The sequence below is a fragment of the Odocoileus virginianus genome, chromosome 17, assembly GCF_023699985.2.
Source record: "Odocoileus virginianus isolate 20LAN1187 ecotype Illinois chromosome 17, Ovbor_1.2, whole genome shotgun sequence".
NCBI classification, from domain to species: domain Eukaryota; kingdom Metazoa; phylum Chordata; class Mammalia; order Artiodactyla; family Cervidae; genus Odocoileus; species Odocoileus virginianus.
In genome coordinates, this window is record NC_069690.1 from 39,011,504 (window position 1) to 39,027,053 (window position 15,550).

General features: G+C 52.4%; 1 protein-coding gene across 1 annotated transcript; it reads right to left on the reverse strand.

Moving 5' to 3' along the window:
• Nucleotides 1-3,583: 3,583 nt before the first annotated feature.
• Nucleotides 3,584-14,757, reverse strand: CCR7 (C-C motif chemokine receptor 7). Its single transcript, XM_020903139.2, has 3 exons — nt 14,665-14,757; nt 8,715-8,764; nt 3,584-5,611 (listed from the first exon to the last, which is right to left on the reverse strand). The coding sequence occupies exons 1-3, from the start codon at nt 14,672-14,674 to the stop codon at nt 4,532-4,534; spliced, it is 1,140 nt and encodes a 379-aa protein (XP_020758798.1). The 5' UTR covers nt 14,675-14,757; the 3' UTR covers nt 3,584-4,531.
• Between the last annotated feature and the right edge of the window lie 793 nt (nt 14,758-15,550).

The window sequence follows — 15,550 nt, forward strand, 5'->3', positions numbered from 1 at the left end:
CTGGGCCTGAGACAAAATAAATGACGAATGACAGGGAGATTGGTGTTTGTGTGTCTGTGTCTGTGTGTGTGGTTTGTGTGTCTGTGTGTGTGTGGTTTGTATGGGAGAGTTTGTGTGTGTGTAGGTGTGTGTGGTTTGTGTGGGATGTGTGTGTGTGTGTGTGTGTGTGTGTGTGTGTGCCAAGGCTTCTACTTTCTGCAGGGCCTCTTTCCTGGGGTGGGGGCTAGGAGGGCTGACAGGGTTGTTCTTTTGAGTTAAGGGAGAGGTCCCTCCTCTTCTTCCTTGGGGGGTTTTCTATGGGCTCAGACCAGGGAACGGCCATTTGTAACCCATTTCTGGCAAAGAAAGCCTTGGGCCCATCTGTCTGCAGGGATAACAGAGCCCCTTCCTCCCCATGTGAGACTGGGAGGCTCAGGGAAATGCGTGCGTGCTGTGTGTGTGTGAGTGTAGTGGGGGTGTCTTTCTACCCACTGAGAACACTCTCCAAGCCTAGCTCCCAGCTATGTCATCCTCAGAACTCACCCCTCCCCTTCCTCCCCACTGCCTTCTGCTCACCTCTCAGAATTGCTCTCCTCTTCACATGTCATTTGCCTTAACCCCCCACCCTCAGAGGCCAGTTTCTTCTTCCTCGAACTGTTCACCCTCAACACAGAAATGCAACTGAGAGCCTAACACCCAGAGCGGCTTCTTTCTTAAAAAAAAATCAGTTGTCCGATTTCCTTCGGAACCACTGTCATATTTCTTCTGCACTTCATTCTCCCCACCCTAATGGCCAGGATGGAAACTATTGAAGAGGGAGAGGAGAGGTTCTTCTTAGGGACCTGCTGCAGGACAAGAAGGACAGTGCCTGCCTAAGAAGTGCTGGACATCTTGGATGAGGCTGGTGTGTGTGACGGTGGATGTGTGCAAGCCAGTGTGGTGGACTGGAGGAAAAACTCTGGATGGGAGCTCGAGAACCATTAAGTTCTACCATTACCTAGAGCGCAAGGGAGACCTCAGGAGAGTCATTTTCCTCTCCAAGCCTCAGTTGACTCACCTGTACATGGGTGAGAAGCAGAGACGAATTTCAAAGTTGTCTCCTAGCTTGATTTATAAATTATAGGGGTATGGAAATGAATCTGATTTCCTTGTGGTTAGCAACTTTTTTAAAGCTACCAATTATTGAACATTTTAATGATTACCAACAATCCTTTTTAAGGATTTCTAAGCATTTTACATGTAGGAATTCATTTACTGCTCGCAGCCATCCTAAGAGGTAGGTTCTTTGGTCATCCACATTATGTGCATGCTAAGGCACGTCAGTTGTGTCCGACTCTGTGCGACCCTATGGACTGTAGCCTGCCAGGCTTCTCTGTCCATGGGATTCTTCAGGCAAGGATACTAGAGTGGGTTGCTGTGCCCTCCTCTAGAGGATCTTCCCAACCCAGGGATCGAACTTGCGTCTCTTACGTCTCCGGCATTGGGTGGGTTCTTAACCACTAGCGCCACCTGGGAAGCCCCATCCCCATTACACAGATTAGAATACCGAGGCACAGAGAGACTAAGGAACCAGCCCACGTAGTGCAGCTGAGATTCAAATCAGGAAGTCTGGCTGCAGATTCCGAGCTCCAGGCATTCCAGGCATTGTGTTACATGTTTGCCAAATCCTCTCCATTTTGCTGTTGAGAAATCTGAGACTCAGAGCAGTTGGGCAACAGCTGAAGGTCACACAGCTGGGAAGCAGCAGAGATGAGAGTCCAAGTTGGCCGGGCTCCAGAGTCTCCACTCTCCCTCACCCACCTCCTGCAGTCCTGCCAGATCCTCAAGTCCCCAAAGCAAGTTTACCTACTACCCCATCTTGCAGGGTCTCTTTAGGCAAATCAGTTCCTCCCTCGAACCTCAATTTTCCCAACTAGAGAATGATTAGAGGTTGGGCCTGCTGATCTTTGAGGTTCCTTGCAGCTCCATAAGGCCATGGTTCAAGAGATGTGCAGCTTCGGGCTAAAAAGTCAGATTTATAGCCTGGGGTTGTAACTGAGAAGGAAGAGGGGGCAAGGCACTGGTGATGGAAATAAGGGGAGTTTCGGAGGGGTCGTGGGGGCTGTGAACATGAGGCAGATGAGAGAGAGAAAGGATGAGGCCCTGGGTATTCCCAGTGAGTCCCTTCCTTGATTCTAGGCCCCCACCCCACCTCAGGGTAGGCATGTGAGAGCGTTGTGCAAGCGAGTAGCAACCAGGCTAGCAGTGAGCCGAGGTCAGTGCTTCTGAGACACAGCACTGTGGGGAATGGACATTGCTGGGGGTTTTGCAAATACTTGGAGGTATTTTAGAAAAACGTATTTGAAGCCGAGGTGGCGTGTTTGTGCGGTTGGCCTGGCTTCCTGCTCATGACGGCTCTGTTGCATTCTTCCCCTTCAGGAAGGGAGGATATTTTCCCATGTGTAAGCTCACTAGGATGTGCACACCAGTGTTCCCACCCTTACGTCCCGGCACGTGCCCCTCAAGGCCCGCAGTTGTGCTGGGCTCACCCCTCCCACCATGGCAGCTGCACTGATTAATATTAATGTGGCTGCTGGTGCCACGGCTCCACGTGCCAGCCTCATCCTTCTCAGGGCGCTGGTCCTGGCTTGAGCCCAGTGCAGCCCATGGAGGAGGGTACTGCAATGTGCTTATGAGATGAGAGAACGGGTTTCATTTCCAGGCAGGCTCTGTTTCCAATGAGGCTCTTTTGCTTTGGAAAATTGATGGAATCACCTTTTCTTGAGGGTCTCAGCTTCCTTCTACCTCCAGACCCTGAGCTATTACAGTGCCAGGTCCTTCAGACACCTCCTCATACATCACAGGCTGGACTAACCTCTCTGGCTTGGAGAAGCTGGGGACTGGGCAGGCATCAGAACACCCAGTGACATGGATTCTGGGCCTGTGATGGGGACAGTGGCTATTCCTTGATTCCTTCCCCTCCACAGTGGGTGTCCACACAATGGAAGGCCATTGTTGCAATAGTGGCCAGCAAGGGTCAAGGGCAGACCTGACTCCCAAGCATCCAGTACAGGATATATCGCGTGGGTCCCATCTCAAGCCCCCTGAATGCAGGAGGCCATGGCAAATGGGTGTCAGGGGGTGGTCCTCCCTCTAAACATCATTTGGGGAGCCTGGGGAGACTGAGGAAGGGACAGGGACTCCAGTTCCAGACTGAGCTGGGATAGATGAACAGGACAGTGTGAAAGTGCTGCTAAGGGTCAGGGAGGGTTCCCAGCCATAGATGTTACAGGGACAACTTGGTTCTTTTCAGAGCTCGGCTCAGACTGTGTCTCTAGATCACTGCTGACTGCACAGGCTTGGGTCCCGTGAGCTCTGGAAAGGTGTTTGCAAGCTGGGCACCCTGTCCTTCTGCCCCTCCTACCTCGTTCAGCCACTCAGGGCCTGTGTCATTGGAAGGGCTCAGAGCATAGCTCAAGCCGACTTGTGGCTCTGAGTGTCTCTGAACAATGAAGCCTGGGGGAGAATAGGGCTGTGGGGGTGGTCAGGTGGGGCATGGGGTTTGCAAAACAAGAACACACTCATTTGTCATTTACTTAAAAAAAAAAAAACAAACTTTTTTCCCTTTCTTTTAAAGTTGTTTCCTCCAGGGAAAACTTTATTTGTGTATGAGTAAAATATGCTCTCTTAATGAACTGAAAGCAGAACAGGATGAGAGATGTTTTGTCCCAGTGGCAAAGAACAAAGCGGCAGCTCATTGGCTGGCGGCAGGCAGCGCTGTCACCCACCCCCGGCCCCTAACCTTTCTCCTTGCCTGCTCCTCCCTTCAGAGCCGAGCTGAGACCTGAGATGGGCCGGCCATACTTTGTCTCTGCCCCAGAATCCTGGCTGGGAACGTGGCTTTGGCGGGGCCTGGCCTGTGGGAAGCACCACACCCCTTCAGCGTGGAAAGCCTGAGGAGAGGTGGCAGGCGAGGGGTCAGCATGCTTTTAGGAGGCTTGGAGGCTGCCGATTCTTGCTGGCTCGGATGACAGAGGAAAAAGAGAGATGGAGGCAGGGATTCAGAGAGTTAGTTTGACCCACTGGCATCCCTGTTCCCCTGCTCAGGCGAGGGGTCTCCCCACGATCTTTGTCTTGGGGACAAAGCCTGGCTTTCTGGAAGACCTCAGCTTGAGTCTTGGGGAGGACTTCTTTTGAGAAGAACATTGATCTGGTATGCTCGCTGGGCCCTTTCTACCACCTAGATTTCACCAACACCCGCTCCCCTTCACTCCGCGAGGTGTGAGCTCTTTCTTGACTTTCACCTCTGGTTTGGGGTTTAGAGGATAATGGTCTTGGTTTTGGAGCGTTGCAGGATCTGGGGTAGCTTATCAACCACGTCTCTTTGCAACCTTGGTTGAGGTAGCTAGCGAGGGTTGGCGTTCTTCTGTCTTCTGCGGCTCAGGTTTTTACCACAAGATAAACCTTAATGGCCAGCCCAACCTTTCCCTCACCAGCTGTTGTATTTTGTTCTCCATGTCCTTAATCCGAGGGGCCCTGGGAGAGGTCCCTCTAGTCCCGGTGGAGGCGCCTCCTATGGGGAGAAGGTGGTGGTGGTCTCAGCCTCCACACTCATGGAGGACCGCCGGGTGTGCCGGCAGGAAGACCACTGCCGGAGCCGCTCCTGGCTGAGGCAGCCCAGGTCCTTGAAGAGCTTGAACAGGTCGCTGCGGAACCTGACGCCGATGAAGGCGTACAAGAAAGGGTTGACACAGCAGCGGACGCAGGCCAGGCTGTAGGTCACATCGTAGGCGATGTTGAGTTGCTTGCTGAGCTCACAGCTGGTGCCGCTGGTGATGTTGAAGTTGGCCACCGTCTGGGCAAGAACCACCCCATTGTAGGGCAGTTGGAAGGCTACGAAGACCACGACCACGGCGATGATCACCTTGATGGCCTTGTTGCGCTCGAAGTTGCGTGCCTGGAGCAGGGTGCGGATGATGACGAGGTAGCAGAAGCTCATGGCCATCAGGGGGATCAGGAAGCCTACCACCATCTGGGCCACCTGGATGGTGATCAAGGCCTCCACGTGCTCGGGGACAAGGGAGCACCGCAGTGCCTGCTCGCTGCTGCTCTTCTGGATCCCGCTATACATCAGCTCTGGGGTGGAGAGCACCATGGCCAGCGTCCAGATGCCCAGGCAAGAGAGCTTGCTGATGAGGAGGACGCGGGCACGGTGGCGGTGGGCCGAGACGGCCTGGACGATGGCGACGTAGCGGTCGATGCTGATGCATAGCAGCAGGAGCATGCCGCTGAAGAAGCTTACCTTGTAGATGCCAAAGATGAGCTTGCAAACGTGGACCCCAAAGACCCAGGACTTGGCTGCACTGTAGGCCCAGAAGGGGAGGGTGAGAAGGAAGAGAATGTCTGCCAGGGCCAGGTTGAGCAGGTACGTGTCGGTCATGGTCTTGAGCCTCTTGAAATAGATGTAGGTCAGCATGACCAGCCCGTTGCCCAGCAGGCCCACGAAGCAAATGATGGAGTACATGATCGGGAGGAACCAGGCTTTAAAGTTCCGCACGTCCTTCTTGAAGCACACGGACTCGTATAGTGTGTAGTCCACCGTGGTGTTGTCTCCGATGTAATCATCCGTGACTTCATCTTGGCAGAGGCACACCTGCAGGGAAGGAACATGCTCCAGCTTAGCTGAGTGGGTCAGAATCTCACTGCCCTGGGACTGTCTGGAGCAGTGGTTTCCAACTGTGATCAGCATCATCTGCAAATTCTCAGACCCCATCTGAGACCCACTGAACCCAAATGTCAGGAGCTGGGGCCCAGGAATCTGTTTTTCTAAACTTTCCAGGTGATTCTTCAGTTTGAAGTTGTTGGCTTCTCAAAGTTTAACATGAACTTGAACTTGGGGCTTTTATTCATAGGATGTAGTAGGATGGGGTGAAACCTGGGATTCTGCATTTCCAGTAAGTAGCAAGTCTTCTGAGAGACTTGATCTTACAGGTGTTAATAGCAGACTAGAAATGGTCTAGGCTTGGGAGTCAAAAGAGCCTTGGGCTGGTTAAATATACTTCAGCTCTCCAAGCCTCAGTTTTCTCATCTGTGAAATGGAGATGAATACTATCTCCTTCACATGGTTGTTGTGAGGTTCCTAACTTGGATTCTGGCATCCTTTTGTCTTCATGGAGCTTTGATTTTGCCTGCTGGAAACTCCAGGAGAATGGGATAGTAGGGTCTTTCTTTTTGAGCCTCCTTTGGAATCTGGTAGAAAGAATTTTCCAAGGGAGGGGCCTACAAAAATAGCCCAGCTTTTGAGGGAAAATCCACTTGGGCTAAAGTGGAGGAGGGCCCAGAGTGAGAAGGTTGTGGTGGTTATAGTCGCTCAGTTGGGTCTGACTCTTTGCGACCCCATGGACTGTAGCCCACCAGGCTCCTCTGTCCATGGGATTTCCCAGGCAAGAATACTAGAGTGGGTTGCCATTTCCTTCTCCAGGGGATCTTCCCAACTCAGAGATCGAACCTGTGTCTCCAGCATCGCAAGTGGCTTCTTTACCCCTGAGCCACCAGGGAAGTGGCATGAGAAAAGAGGAAGGTAAAACTCTGTTAAGAGGCCACAGAGCCCTGGGTTGGGGCAAGATGCTGTCATCACAGGTGGCGAGTGACTGGAAGGCTTATGGATCCCTGGGGCCCAAAGCACAGAGATCGGCAGGCAGCAGGAGCTCAGGCAACGCCGGCCCAAGTGGATGGCAGGGCCACAGCCTCAGCTGTGAGTCCTCTTGAGCACAGGAAGGAAGGGCAGCCATGTCTCCGCCTTCCCTCCATCTTCCCATCCTCTCCCCGCACCTTACTCCTCTCTTCCTCGCTGTCTCTTCTGGCAAATTCCAATCAGTAGGGCTCACATGTTCAGGGCTTTTTTTCTTTTTAGCCTATCTGCAGGGCAGGGTGAAGGTTCGGGCAGACAGCTGTGATTTGATCAATGAAGGAGACACATGGGGTGGCTGAGCGGTGCAGGGCGGGGAGCTGGGCTGGAAACTGCCTCAGCTCCTGGTCCGTCCTCTGGGAATAGGGCCCTGGGCAGCCCTGTATGATGGATTTTCACAATTGGGGAACTGGAGGGACCGTAGAGGTGATGAAAGGAGGCTCTTGGAGAAACAATGTGACTGGTTCAAGGTTACTCAGCCAGAACGGGAACCCAGTCTCCGGATTTGCCTGTATCCTGTCTCTTTCTCACCTCCAAATTCTGGATTCATCACTTTTCTGTGTCGGGACAGGGTGAGGGCCCAATCATATCCTGGAGCCTTTTTGGGGGCATTGCTATCTTGAGAAGAGATGTCAGTGGCAACCCTTTTCTCTTTTCCAGGTACAATTGCAGCCCAGGAGGCCTGTGAGAGGCTGGCTGTCCTTGGCCGCCCAGGGTAACACCTGAGACCTCAGACCTGGACGTAAGGGGGTTCTGGGCTTCAGCGGGCCATACACCCAGCCTCTATGACGTGTGCTTCCCACGGCCCCCTTCTGCCTCCTCTTTCTCGTCTTCGTACCTGCCCTACCCCCACCAGGGGCCACCAGGCTTGCTGTCTCTGCAGCCCACAGCCCCACCACATCCTGTCCCATCTGAGCCACCCCCCTCTCCCCAGGTAAAGAGGAGGATGAGCCCAGCTGTCCCTAATCCCCTCCCCAACCTTCCAGCCTCCACTGCTAGCACTCTAGCCCTTTGGAGTCCTGGGAAGAGGGGAGACGGTGGGGAGGGAGTGCTGATGGGGAAGGGGGCCAGTTTGTAGGCTACAACCCAAGCTCCAGGAGGCCTCTGGGATGGGGTTTTGGGAACAGTGCCCAGCTTGGGGCCTGCCTCTGGCCAGAGCTCCTGGAAAACTGCCTCTCTGGCCTCCAGACCTGGGGAGGAGCCAAATTCTGAAGCACTGCCTCTCCAGCTCCGGCCTCAGCCGCCTCCTCTGGCTCCAGGAGAGCTCCCAACCCCAGCAAAGTCGGGGGGAGAGTGGATTTCTAACTCTGGCACTTGGTGGGCGTGGATTTTTCTGTCTCCACATCTGGGATTGAGAAATTGAGACCTGTAAGCTGGTGGCCTTTGCTCCTCCAGAGTTCTGGGCCCCCCTGAAGGATGGGTTCCATCCACCCTCCATCCCTCCAGGGTCCCCATCCTCCCCTCTCCTCCCCTTCCCCCAGTGAGGCTCAGATCAGTCTGTTTCAGAAAAGGAACTGGGTCTTCGAAGGGAGTGTTTAGCTGGAGGTCTTGGGGGGAAGATATCTTTGGCGTGATAGGATAGTAAGCTGCCCGCAGATTCTTTTCTAATCTCACATGTGAAGCCGATGTGTTCTTTTCTCATCTCACATATGAAGATTTACATGCATGGGTGTGGGCACATATGTTCCAGACCCAGTAACCTCACAGCTTTCGCTTTTTTGCAAAGCAAAGAACTCTCTCCAAGAACTCAGGAATCTACTTTTCTGTCTCCTGGGTAGGGATATTGGAAGTGAAGTGGGGAATGCAGGGTAACCTGCTTTCCCAAAAGTTTTAATTGAAATGGAGTAAAGGAATTCAGAGAACACCTGTGGCTTTCCAGGGTCACTCAGCAGATGGAGAGGGTTGTCATCAGCTTAAAGAAGACCAAATTTGTGCCTGGGTCTATTTCTTTCCAGTAAATGCCCAGTGACTCCACCAGAACCCCAGGACCTGGGTTTGGGAAGGGCTAGGCTTGCTGAGGGGCATTTGGGAAAGGAAAGAGCTTTCCTTGGCAGGCTGGACAACTCACCTGGAAAATGACAAGGAGGGCCACCACCAACACGTTCTTCATTGGCTTCCCTGAAGGAGACAAGGTGAGAAAATTATTGCTCAGCCGTGCTGGCTCTTTGTTATGAAAAAAACCCCACAGAGCCAGGGAGAATGTGGGGAACTTTCATCACAAGCTCTGGACACTGTGTTTGAGAACCTGAGAACCAGATTGTGCCTTGGAGCACCATGGCTAGCTGCCCAATCTCACTGCCTTCACCTCTTATTCCTCCTCAGCTCCAGAAGGGGTCCTGCAAAGGAGGGGGATCAGAATGCAGGGCAGGCACCCCCCCACCCCCCGGCCTTGGCTCTTCAGGGTCTCTTCTGGAATTGGAAAGTCCACCCTGGCCCAAATTATCCCTCAAGGTTGAGCTTCAGCTGACCTTGACTCCTGTGTCTGGACAATCTCCTCCTATTCCATGTTATGCAGGAAGCAAGACCCTGAGGTGGTGGAGGTGGTGTGTGGGTGTCCTGCTCTGCTCTGGTGCCAGGAGCCAATGGGGGGCATTTTTCCTGCACCCAGTGGGTGGGCAGCCACCTCTGAAGCCCTGACTGTTTCCTGATGGAGGCTGGCTGAGGAAGTAGACTGATTTCACAGGGCTGCATGAAGGAGTGCTTCTTACTACCTCTTAATGGCAAACAGGAAAGTTCTTCAGGGCCCATGGGGCTCCCTGAAACAGCGCTCACCTGCTGTCATCCATCCACATGCCCTGGTCGTTCACCTGGCGCATGCCCCCAGTCTGCCTTTGGGCCAGGGACATCATCCCTTTTGCCCAGTTCAGGCCCATAAATGAGGAGGTGCCCAGAGACTGTGTGCTGCTGAATGAATGAACGACTTGTTTGCCCTTCTCCCAAGCTGCCCTGTGGGGACCTTGCGTGTGGCTCTGTGACAGGAGTGAGGCCGTTCCCCCAGCTCACTTGACTTGCGTGGATATGTTTTCTCTTCTTTAACTTGCTTCTAATCTAGGGCCTTGGTGGAAGAGAAAAGAGGCAGGTGAAAGAGCAAAATGGTGGGAAGGAGTGAGTCAGAGCCTGGGTACTTTCTGGAAGCCGAGAGGCCCTCCTTAGTTCTGAATGGCAGGTTGAGAATCCAGGTTCTCATGAGGCCTGATGTGAGCCCTGGCGGCTCAGTCCTGCTTGGTAGCTGAGTTGAGGGCTGGACTTGGAGTTTATTTTTTCCAGGGGGTCAAGCAGGGGCGACCAAGCAAGTCGACAGGGTGATTTATACAGAAGTCTTATCTCAAAGTCTGAGAGCTGTGCCCTCTTCATCTTTGTAAAACCCCTTCCTATAATTGGACCAGCCCATGGGAGACAGTAACTGTGATGCAAGGAATGAATCCAAGGCAGGACTTGCTGACCCATCGCACCTCTAGTCTCAGGAGGGTCAATAGACCAATGCTTGGGACCCTGCTTCTGGCACCTTCTGGAGGCCCAGGGCTCCCTTCAAGCAAGCAAGGAATTCTGCTTCCCAAGCGGCACAGGGCCAGTGAATCCGTAAGCTTGGCCACAGCACCACCTGCTGGAAATTTCATGACATGACCTCCAAGTTGCTGTTATCCAGGGAGTTTGCCTAAGACAGGAATTCTGGGGTTGGGATGTCTTGGAGGGAGGAGGAAGGGCATGGAGTGACATAAATAAACAGGCATTTCTCCTGTTATACTGCACATTACTGCTAGGCACACCTTCCTCAATCATAGCCCTGATGCCAATCCCCACCATGCCTTCCTGCTAAATACTTAGGACCTCTCTACGAGTCCTAAGGATGACAGCCTGATGCTGAGCGTGGTTGGCCAGCCTTCCACTGTCTACTTGGACCTGCTTTCCTAGCTTCATCTTCTATTTCCGGGGGCAGGAGCTGTCATCCCTGACTTGCCCCTGAGTATTTGCAGTCCTGGGTGGGAATGGATTTTTGTGCAAGATCACGGCTCTCCTCTCTCATCCCACTTCCTTGCTGAATTATCCTGAGAGCTCTTGAGCTCGAGTCCACATCTCTACCCTTAAGCACACTCTCTTCGCGGTCCAATGAGCTGCCCAACCTCCACTGACTCATCTTGATGTGAAGCGCTCGAGGTTTCTTTAAACACGTACCAGTCTTTCGGTTACTCTAGAGAAAGCCTGCTCTGACTGTCAGTGAGAACCGAGAAACCTCAAGGTTTTGATGTCACAACGGGTGAAACACGAGGAGCAAGAGTTGTGTTCCTATTTCACTCCATCAAGCTCCTTTCCTGGGCCCTGTCTCAGTCCTTTTGCCACTGGCTGGGGGAGGGCTCAGGAATGGGGCTGGAGGATGTGTGTAGGTGAGGGCTCCTTCCAGGTGTGTTGGAGAAGATCGTTGAGCAGGGATCTTCTAGGACCAGCATAGGCTGTTTTTCAAGAAAGGTGACCAAACAGGAACTTGGGGAAACTCTAGTGTGAAGCACAGGGGGCCTGGTCAACGGCCTTGACTCAAATGATTTTCGTCTGTTACAAAGTCATAAAGCAACTGGCCTTGGGCAGCCACCGACGTGGGGCCAGAGAACTTGGGAATCTCAGGGGCTGAGGAGTGGTTGAGTGATGCATTGGGTATTTTCTGAGTTCTTGAGTTTCTAGTAATGATTACAACGAAAAGGAAATTCCCTAGAACTCCAACCTTAGCTCCCGGTGAGAGAAACTAGAGATCAGTGACTTTCCCAAAGTCATACAGCTGGCTGGTAGTGTAGCTGGGCTTTGAATCCATTTAGTTTCAGAAACCACACTCCCAATTCCTCTTTTGTGCTGCCTCTCAGACTTTATGTTCCGTTCCCTCCTAATATCCTGTGAGCTACCCTTGTGAGCCTCACTCTATATTTCAAAAAATAGAAGCTCAGAGAGGTCAATCCACTTGTCTGGGTCACACAGCTGCAAGGAGATGGGTCTGAGATTTTTGGATGGAACTCCTGCTACTTCGTTTCCGTTGAGTCTGCTCTGTACTGGGGCCTCTGTGGAGCATCAAGGAAAGGCACACTCTCCTCCACCTATTGGTCACGCGTTCTGTTGCCTCTATCCCTGTAACATCCCAGAGCTGGCCCCACTTCTACCCTGACATAAGGCTTTGCCACCACAGAGCTCCTCTGAAACACAGATCACAATATTTAACTCACCTAACTGGAACAGAAAAATCTTCACTGGCTTCTCATTGCTTTCAGTAAAAAAGCCCAAACTTTTTCAGCAATGCCACACAGACTCTTAAAGATTGACCCTGCCTGTCCCTCCTACTCCATTCCTTCTCAGTATAGCCAGGTTCTATACACCCTCCTCAACTTGCCTCTTGTCTCTATTAGCTTTTATTAGAGCTGACCAGCTGGGAGCCTGCAGGCTGAGTCCACAGGATACTCTGCTTTGTTACATGGAGTTTTCAAAAAATTGGATTTCGATGCCTTTAGGTGGGGCTAACCTCTGAATCACTCCACTGTCCTCCACTTACCATGTCTTATGCCCATTCCCTCAGTTACATTACTGACAGTTGAGCCATTGAGATCGCTAGTCCTGCTACCTCCTAGGCCCCTTGCTCTTCTTTGTCTGCTTTGAGAACTCCTACACATCCTTCAAAACCCAGCTTAAATGCCCCCTGACTCATCGTCACTGTTCGTTTCTTTAGGTTTCACAACTGCCCTCCTTTTACCCCATCAGCACTCTCTCTCCCCCTCTCGCAGTGGCTCATTGACACGTGTGTCTCTCCCCCCACCAGACTGGTCCTGCCTGAATTCTTCCATCAATAGCAGTTGACTGAAAGTACCAAGCAAAGAAGAGAGATTTCCCAACAGCTCCCCCAGGCTGCAGGGTTCCCCTCTTCCCCAGTTAGGCTCCCCAAAGGCCAGAGGGATTGGCCCTGAATTCCTTCAACACCTCCCTCTGCCACTATCTCTGGCTGAGCTGTGGGAAATGAGTATCCCATGGCTCATTTTTTTCTTCTCTGCTTTGGAAAATTCTAACTGAAGTCTTAGGCCCCATTTCTTGAAGATGGATGGGGAAGGCGTCTCGGGGCTGCCCATTCAAATTGTGAAAAAGGCCGGCTCAGCCCTGGTTCTGGCGTTTCTCATTATGTGTAACAGAAACTCTACCCCTCACCCACCTCAGGCGCCCTGCAGGGCTGACAAAGAGAAAGAAACAGATCCTTTGTGGCTTATCCGTCCTACAAACGGCCCAGAGCCCTGGAGCCTGATCTGAGCAAAGTGTCTCAGTGATATCCCCTCCTACCAGTATTTGGGGCTCAGTCAGCCGTTGGGGCTCTCTCGAATTGAGTGAAGCAGTGAGAGCATCGTTTTATCCTGGAGACATGTCCTGCATTAAAGGGACCTCCCTCCCCCATTAATGCCTGTGAATCTAGCACCCCAAACCCAGTCCTTGGGAGGAGGACCCTCCGTGCTGTTCTGTGGCTGCTCTCACGGGCTCATCTCTCTCTGACTCTGTGCTCAGTCGTTTCACGGCTTGAAATCGGCTGACAGCTTTCAATCAGCTATGATGGGAGAATTTACACTGTGGAAATTGGCAAGCACCACACACCAGGGAGCCGGTTCTTTAGCCTTTACCAGTGCACCACGGGGACCTGTTTGGTTTCTTTCACAGAGGTCAAGCAGAGGAGCAGGATCGGGGGCTCCAGGGAACGATGTCTGCATTCTAGTACCATGGTTAGTGGTGGTGGATGTCTGGGAAGTGGGATTAGTGGGCAGGCTGCTGGGAGGAGGGGAAGTTGGAAGAGATTTTTAAAAACTAAAGTCAGAGTTCTTGATGCCATTCATTCATTCCACAAACCTTTTTCTGTTCACACCTCCAAAGTCCCTGGGAATCAGAGATGCAAGAATCAAAGCCTGCCTTCCAGGAGTTCTGGGTCGGTAAGGGGGGGGGGGGCGCGGTGCAACAGCCACTTTAGCCCTTTGCCAGCTGTTTGCTGAGTAGACCCTGGGTTCTGAGTGGGCGGGAAAAGCCGACATGAAGGCAAGAGGCTGTGGTGTGATGGGGAGGGGTGTGAGGACAGCAGAGGATGAACAGGGAACCTTCACTTTTTAAAGCCAACCCCTTGTGGCTTTGAGGCTGCTGTGGTGTTTGTTTGCTGGTGAGAACAAGCCGTCCAGGAACCTGGCCTTTGTAGCCTCAGCCCAGCCTGACTTAAGCTGAGATTTGTAAATGGGGTGTCTGGAGCTGGGTGAAGCCCCCAAGAAGCTGCTTGGGGCTTCCCTTGGACTCCCTCTAGTAAAGACCAAGGTTAGACCAGAGGATGGATTTTGGAAAGGAAAGAGCCATCTCCCTGGGTAGAAAAATTCAGTGAGACTGGGGGCTGAGTTGGAGGCCCTGGCTGTGACTTCTCCCAGCTGAAGGCCCCTCGTGGTCTCATTTCCTGTTGCCCATTCAACCTTTGACCAGCAAGAGGCAACAGCTTTCCCGTGGGATGTGCAGCAGAGAGAAAAAAAGCACAGCTCGTGTTGCTTGTATAGTGTCATTTACATAATGCACTCACCTTGAATCTGCCTCTCGTCATAACCCTAAGAGAGCAGACAAGCTCAGCCCTGTTTAGCCTGGGAGAGAGGTGGGAATAGGAGGGCGAATGGAGGGTCCTGAACCCTCCAAGATTTCCCTGATGAAACAGGGCCCCCGAGAGCCTTCCCCATCACCCCCTGGCTAGCTAGAGCAGGTGCTGTCCAGACCTCTACCACCCCAGCCCTGGCACCTTCTGCAGAACCTACTATTCTTGGTAACAATGGTCACCCCCTTCCCCAGGTCCGAAAGAAGTGCCTGGAGGAACAGGGGGGCACATTCTCTGGGAGGAGCCACTGATTCCCACCAAAGCCACCTGGTTCCTCTGGGAGGCTCCCCCATGCCTTCCACCCCATCCTCCACCCCCATTCCACAAAGTCATTCTGGGCATCCAAGTGGCCCCGGTAACTGCTTGCTCTCTCACTTGGGGGAGGCTCACTCACCCAGGTCCATGACTCTCTCGGCGACTGAAACCACACAGGAAGGTTGTGCCGGGGCTCTGTCTGGGGAGGATGTGGTTCGAGCCCCTTTTAAGCTCTGAGAGGAGCCACCCTCTCCCCTGCCCCTCCCACCCCAGCTCCTCCCCCTAGTCCGGCCTCACTCAGGGTCTGGACTCAGGTGGCTTCCTGGGACCAAAGGGTGTGTGGGGTATGAGAAGGTGAAAGAGAAGGACAACCCACTCACCCGTCATAGGATCATGAATCATTAGGTAATTTGCATTCAGAAAGCCCCCCTTGCAGACTCAGGGCCCCGCCCGAGGCAGGGGAATGAAACTATTTATTGATGTGACAAGTGTTTGCAGCCTGGGTATCACATGCCAGGGAGCTGGAGTTAAGTGAATCCATCCCCATCCTTCCCTTGCCTTCATCAGTGTCACAGGGGACTACATTTCCCAAACTGCTTTGCCCTCTGGCTTTTGGGTAAGGTTGGCCAATGGGAGGCACTGACCGATGTTGGAAAGCAGAAGAGGAGGGATGTGCCAGGATGTCTCTCTTTTCTTGACATTTATTTATTTTTAATTGGAGGATAATCACTTTACACTATTCTGTTGGTTTCTGCCGTACATCAACATGAGTCAGCCATTGGACCAGGTTGTCTCTTTTTTCCTCTTTTTCCTTTTCTTTCGTTTTCTTTTCTCTTTCCTTTCCTCTTCTCTTTCTTTCCTTTCCTTTTAAGTACAATTTTATTGAGATATAATTCACAAATAAATTCGCCCTTTTAAAGAGTACCAGTCAAAAAATTTTTTTTGGTATATTCACAGAGTTGTGCGATCATCACCACAATCGATTTTAGAACATTTAAAGTTGCTTCCTCCTGAAAAACCACCCC

Excerpts from the sequence above, each read along its gene's own strand:
- CCR7 (XM_020903139.2), bottom strand. Across the intron at positions 5,612-8,714 it reads CCCTCCTTGTCATTTTCCAG|GTGTGCCTCTGCCAAGATGA; the intron begins GTGAGTTGTCCA and ends CCTTCCCTGCAG.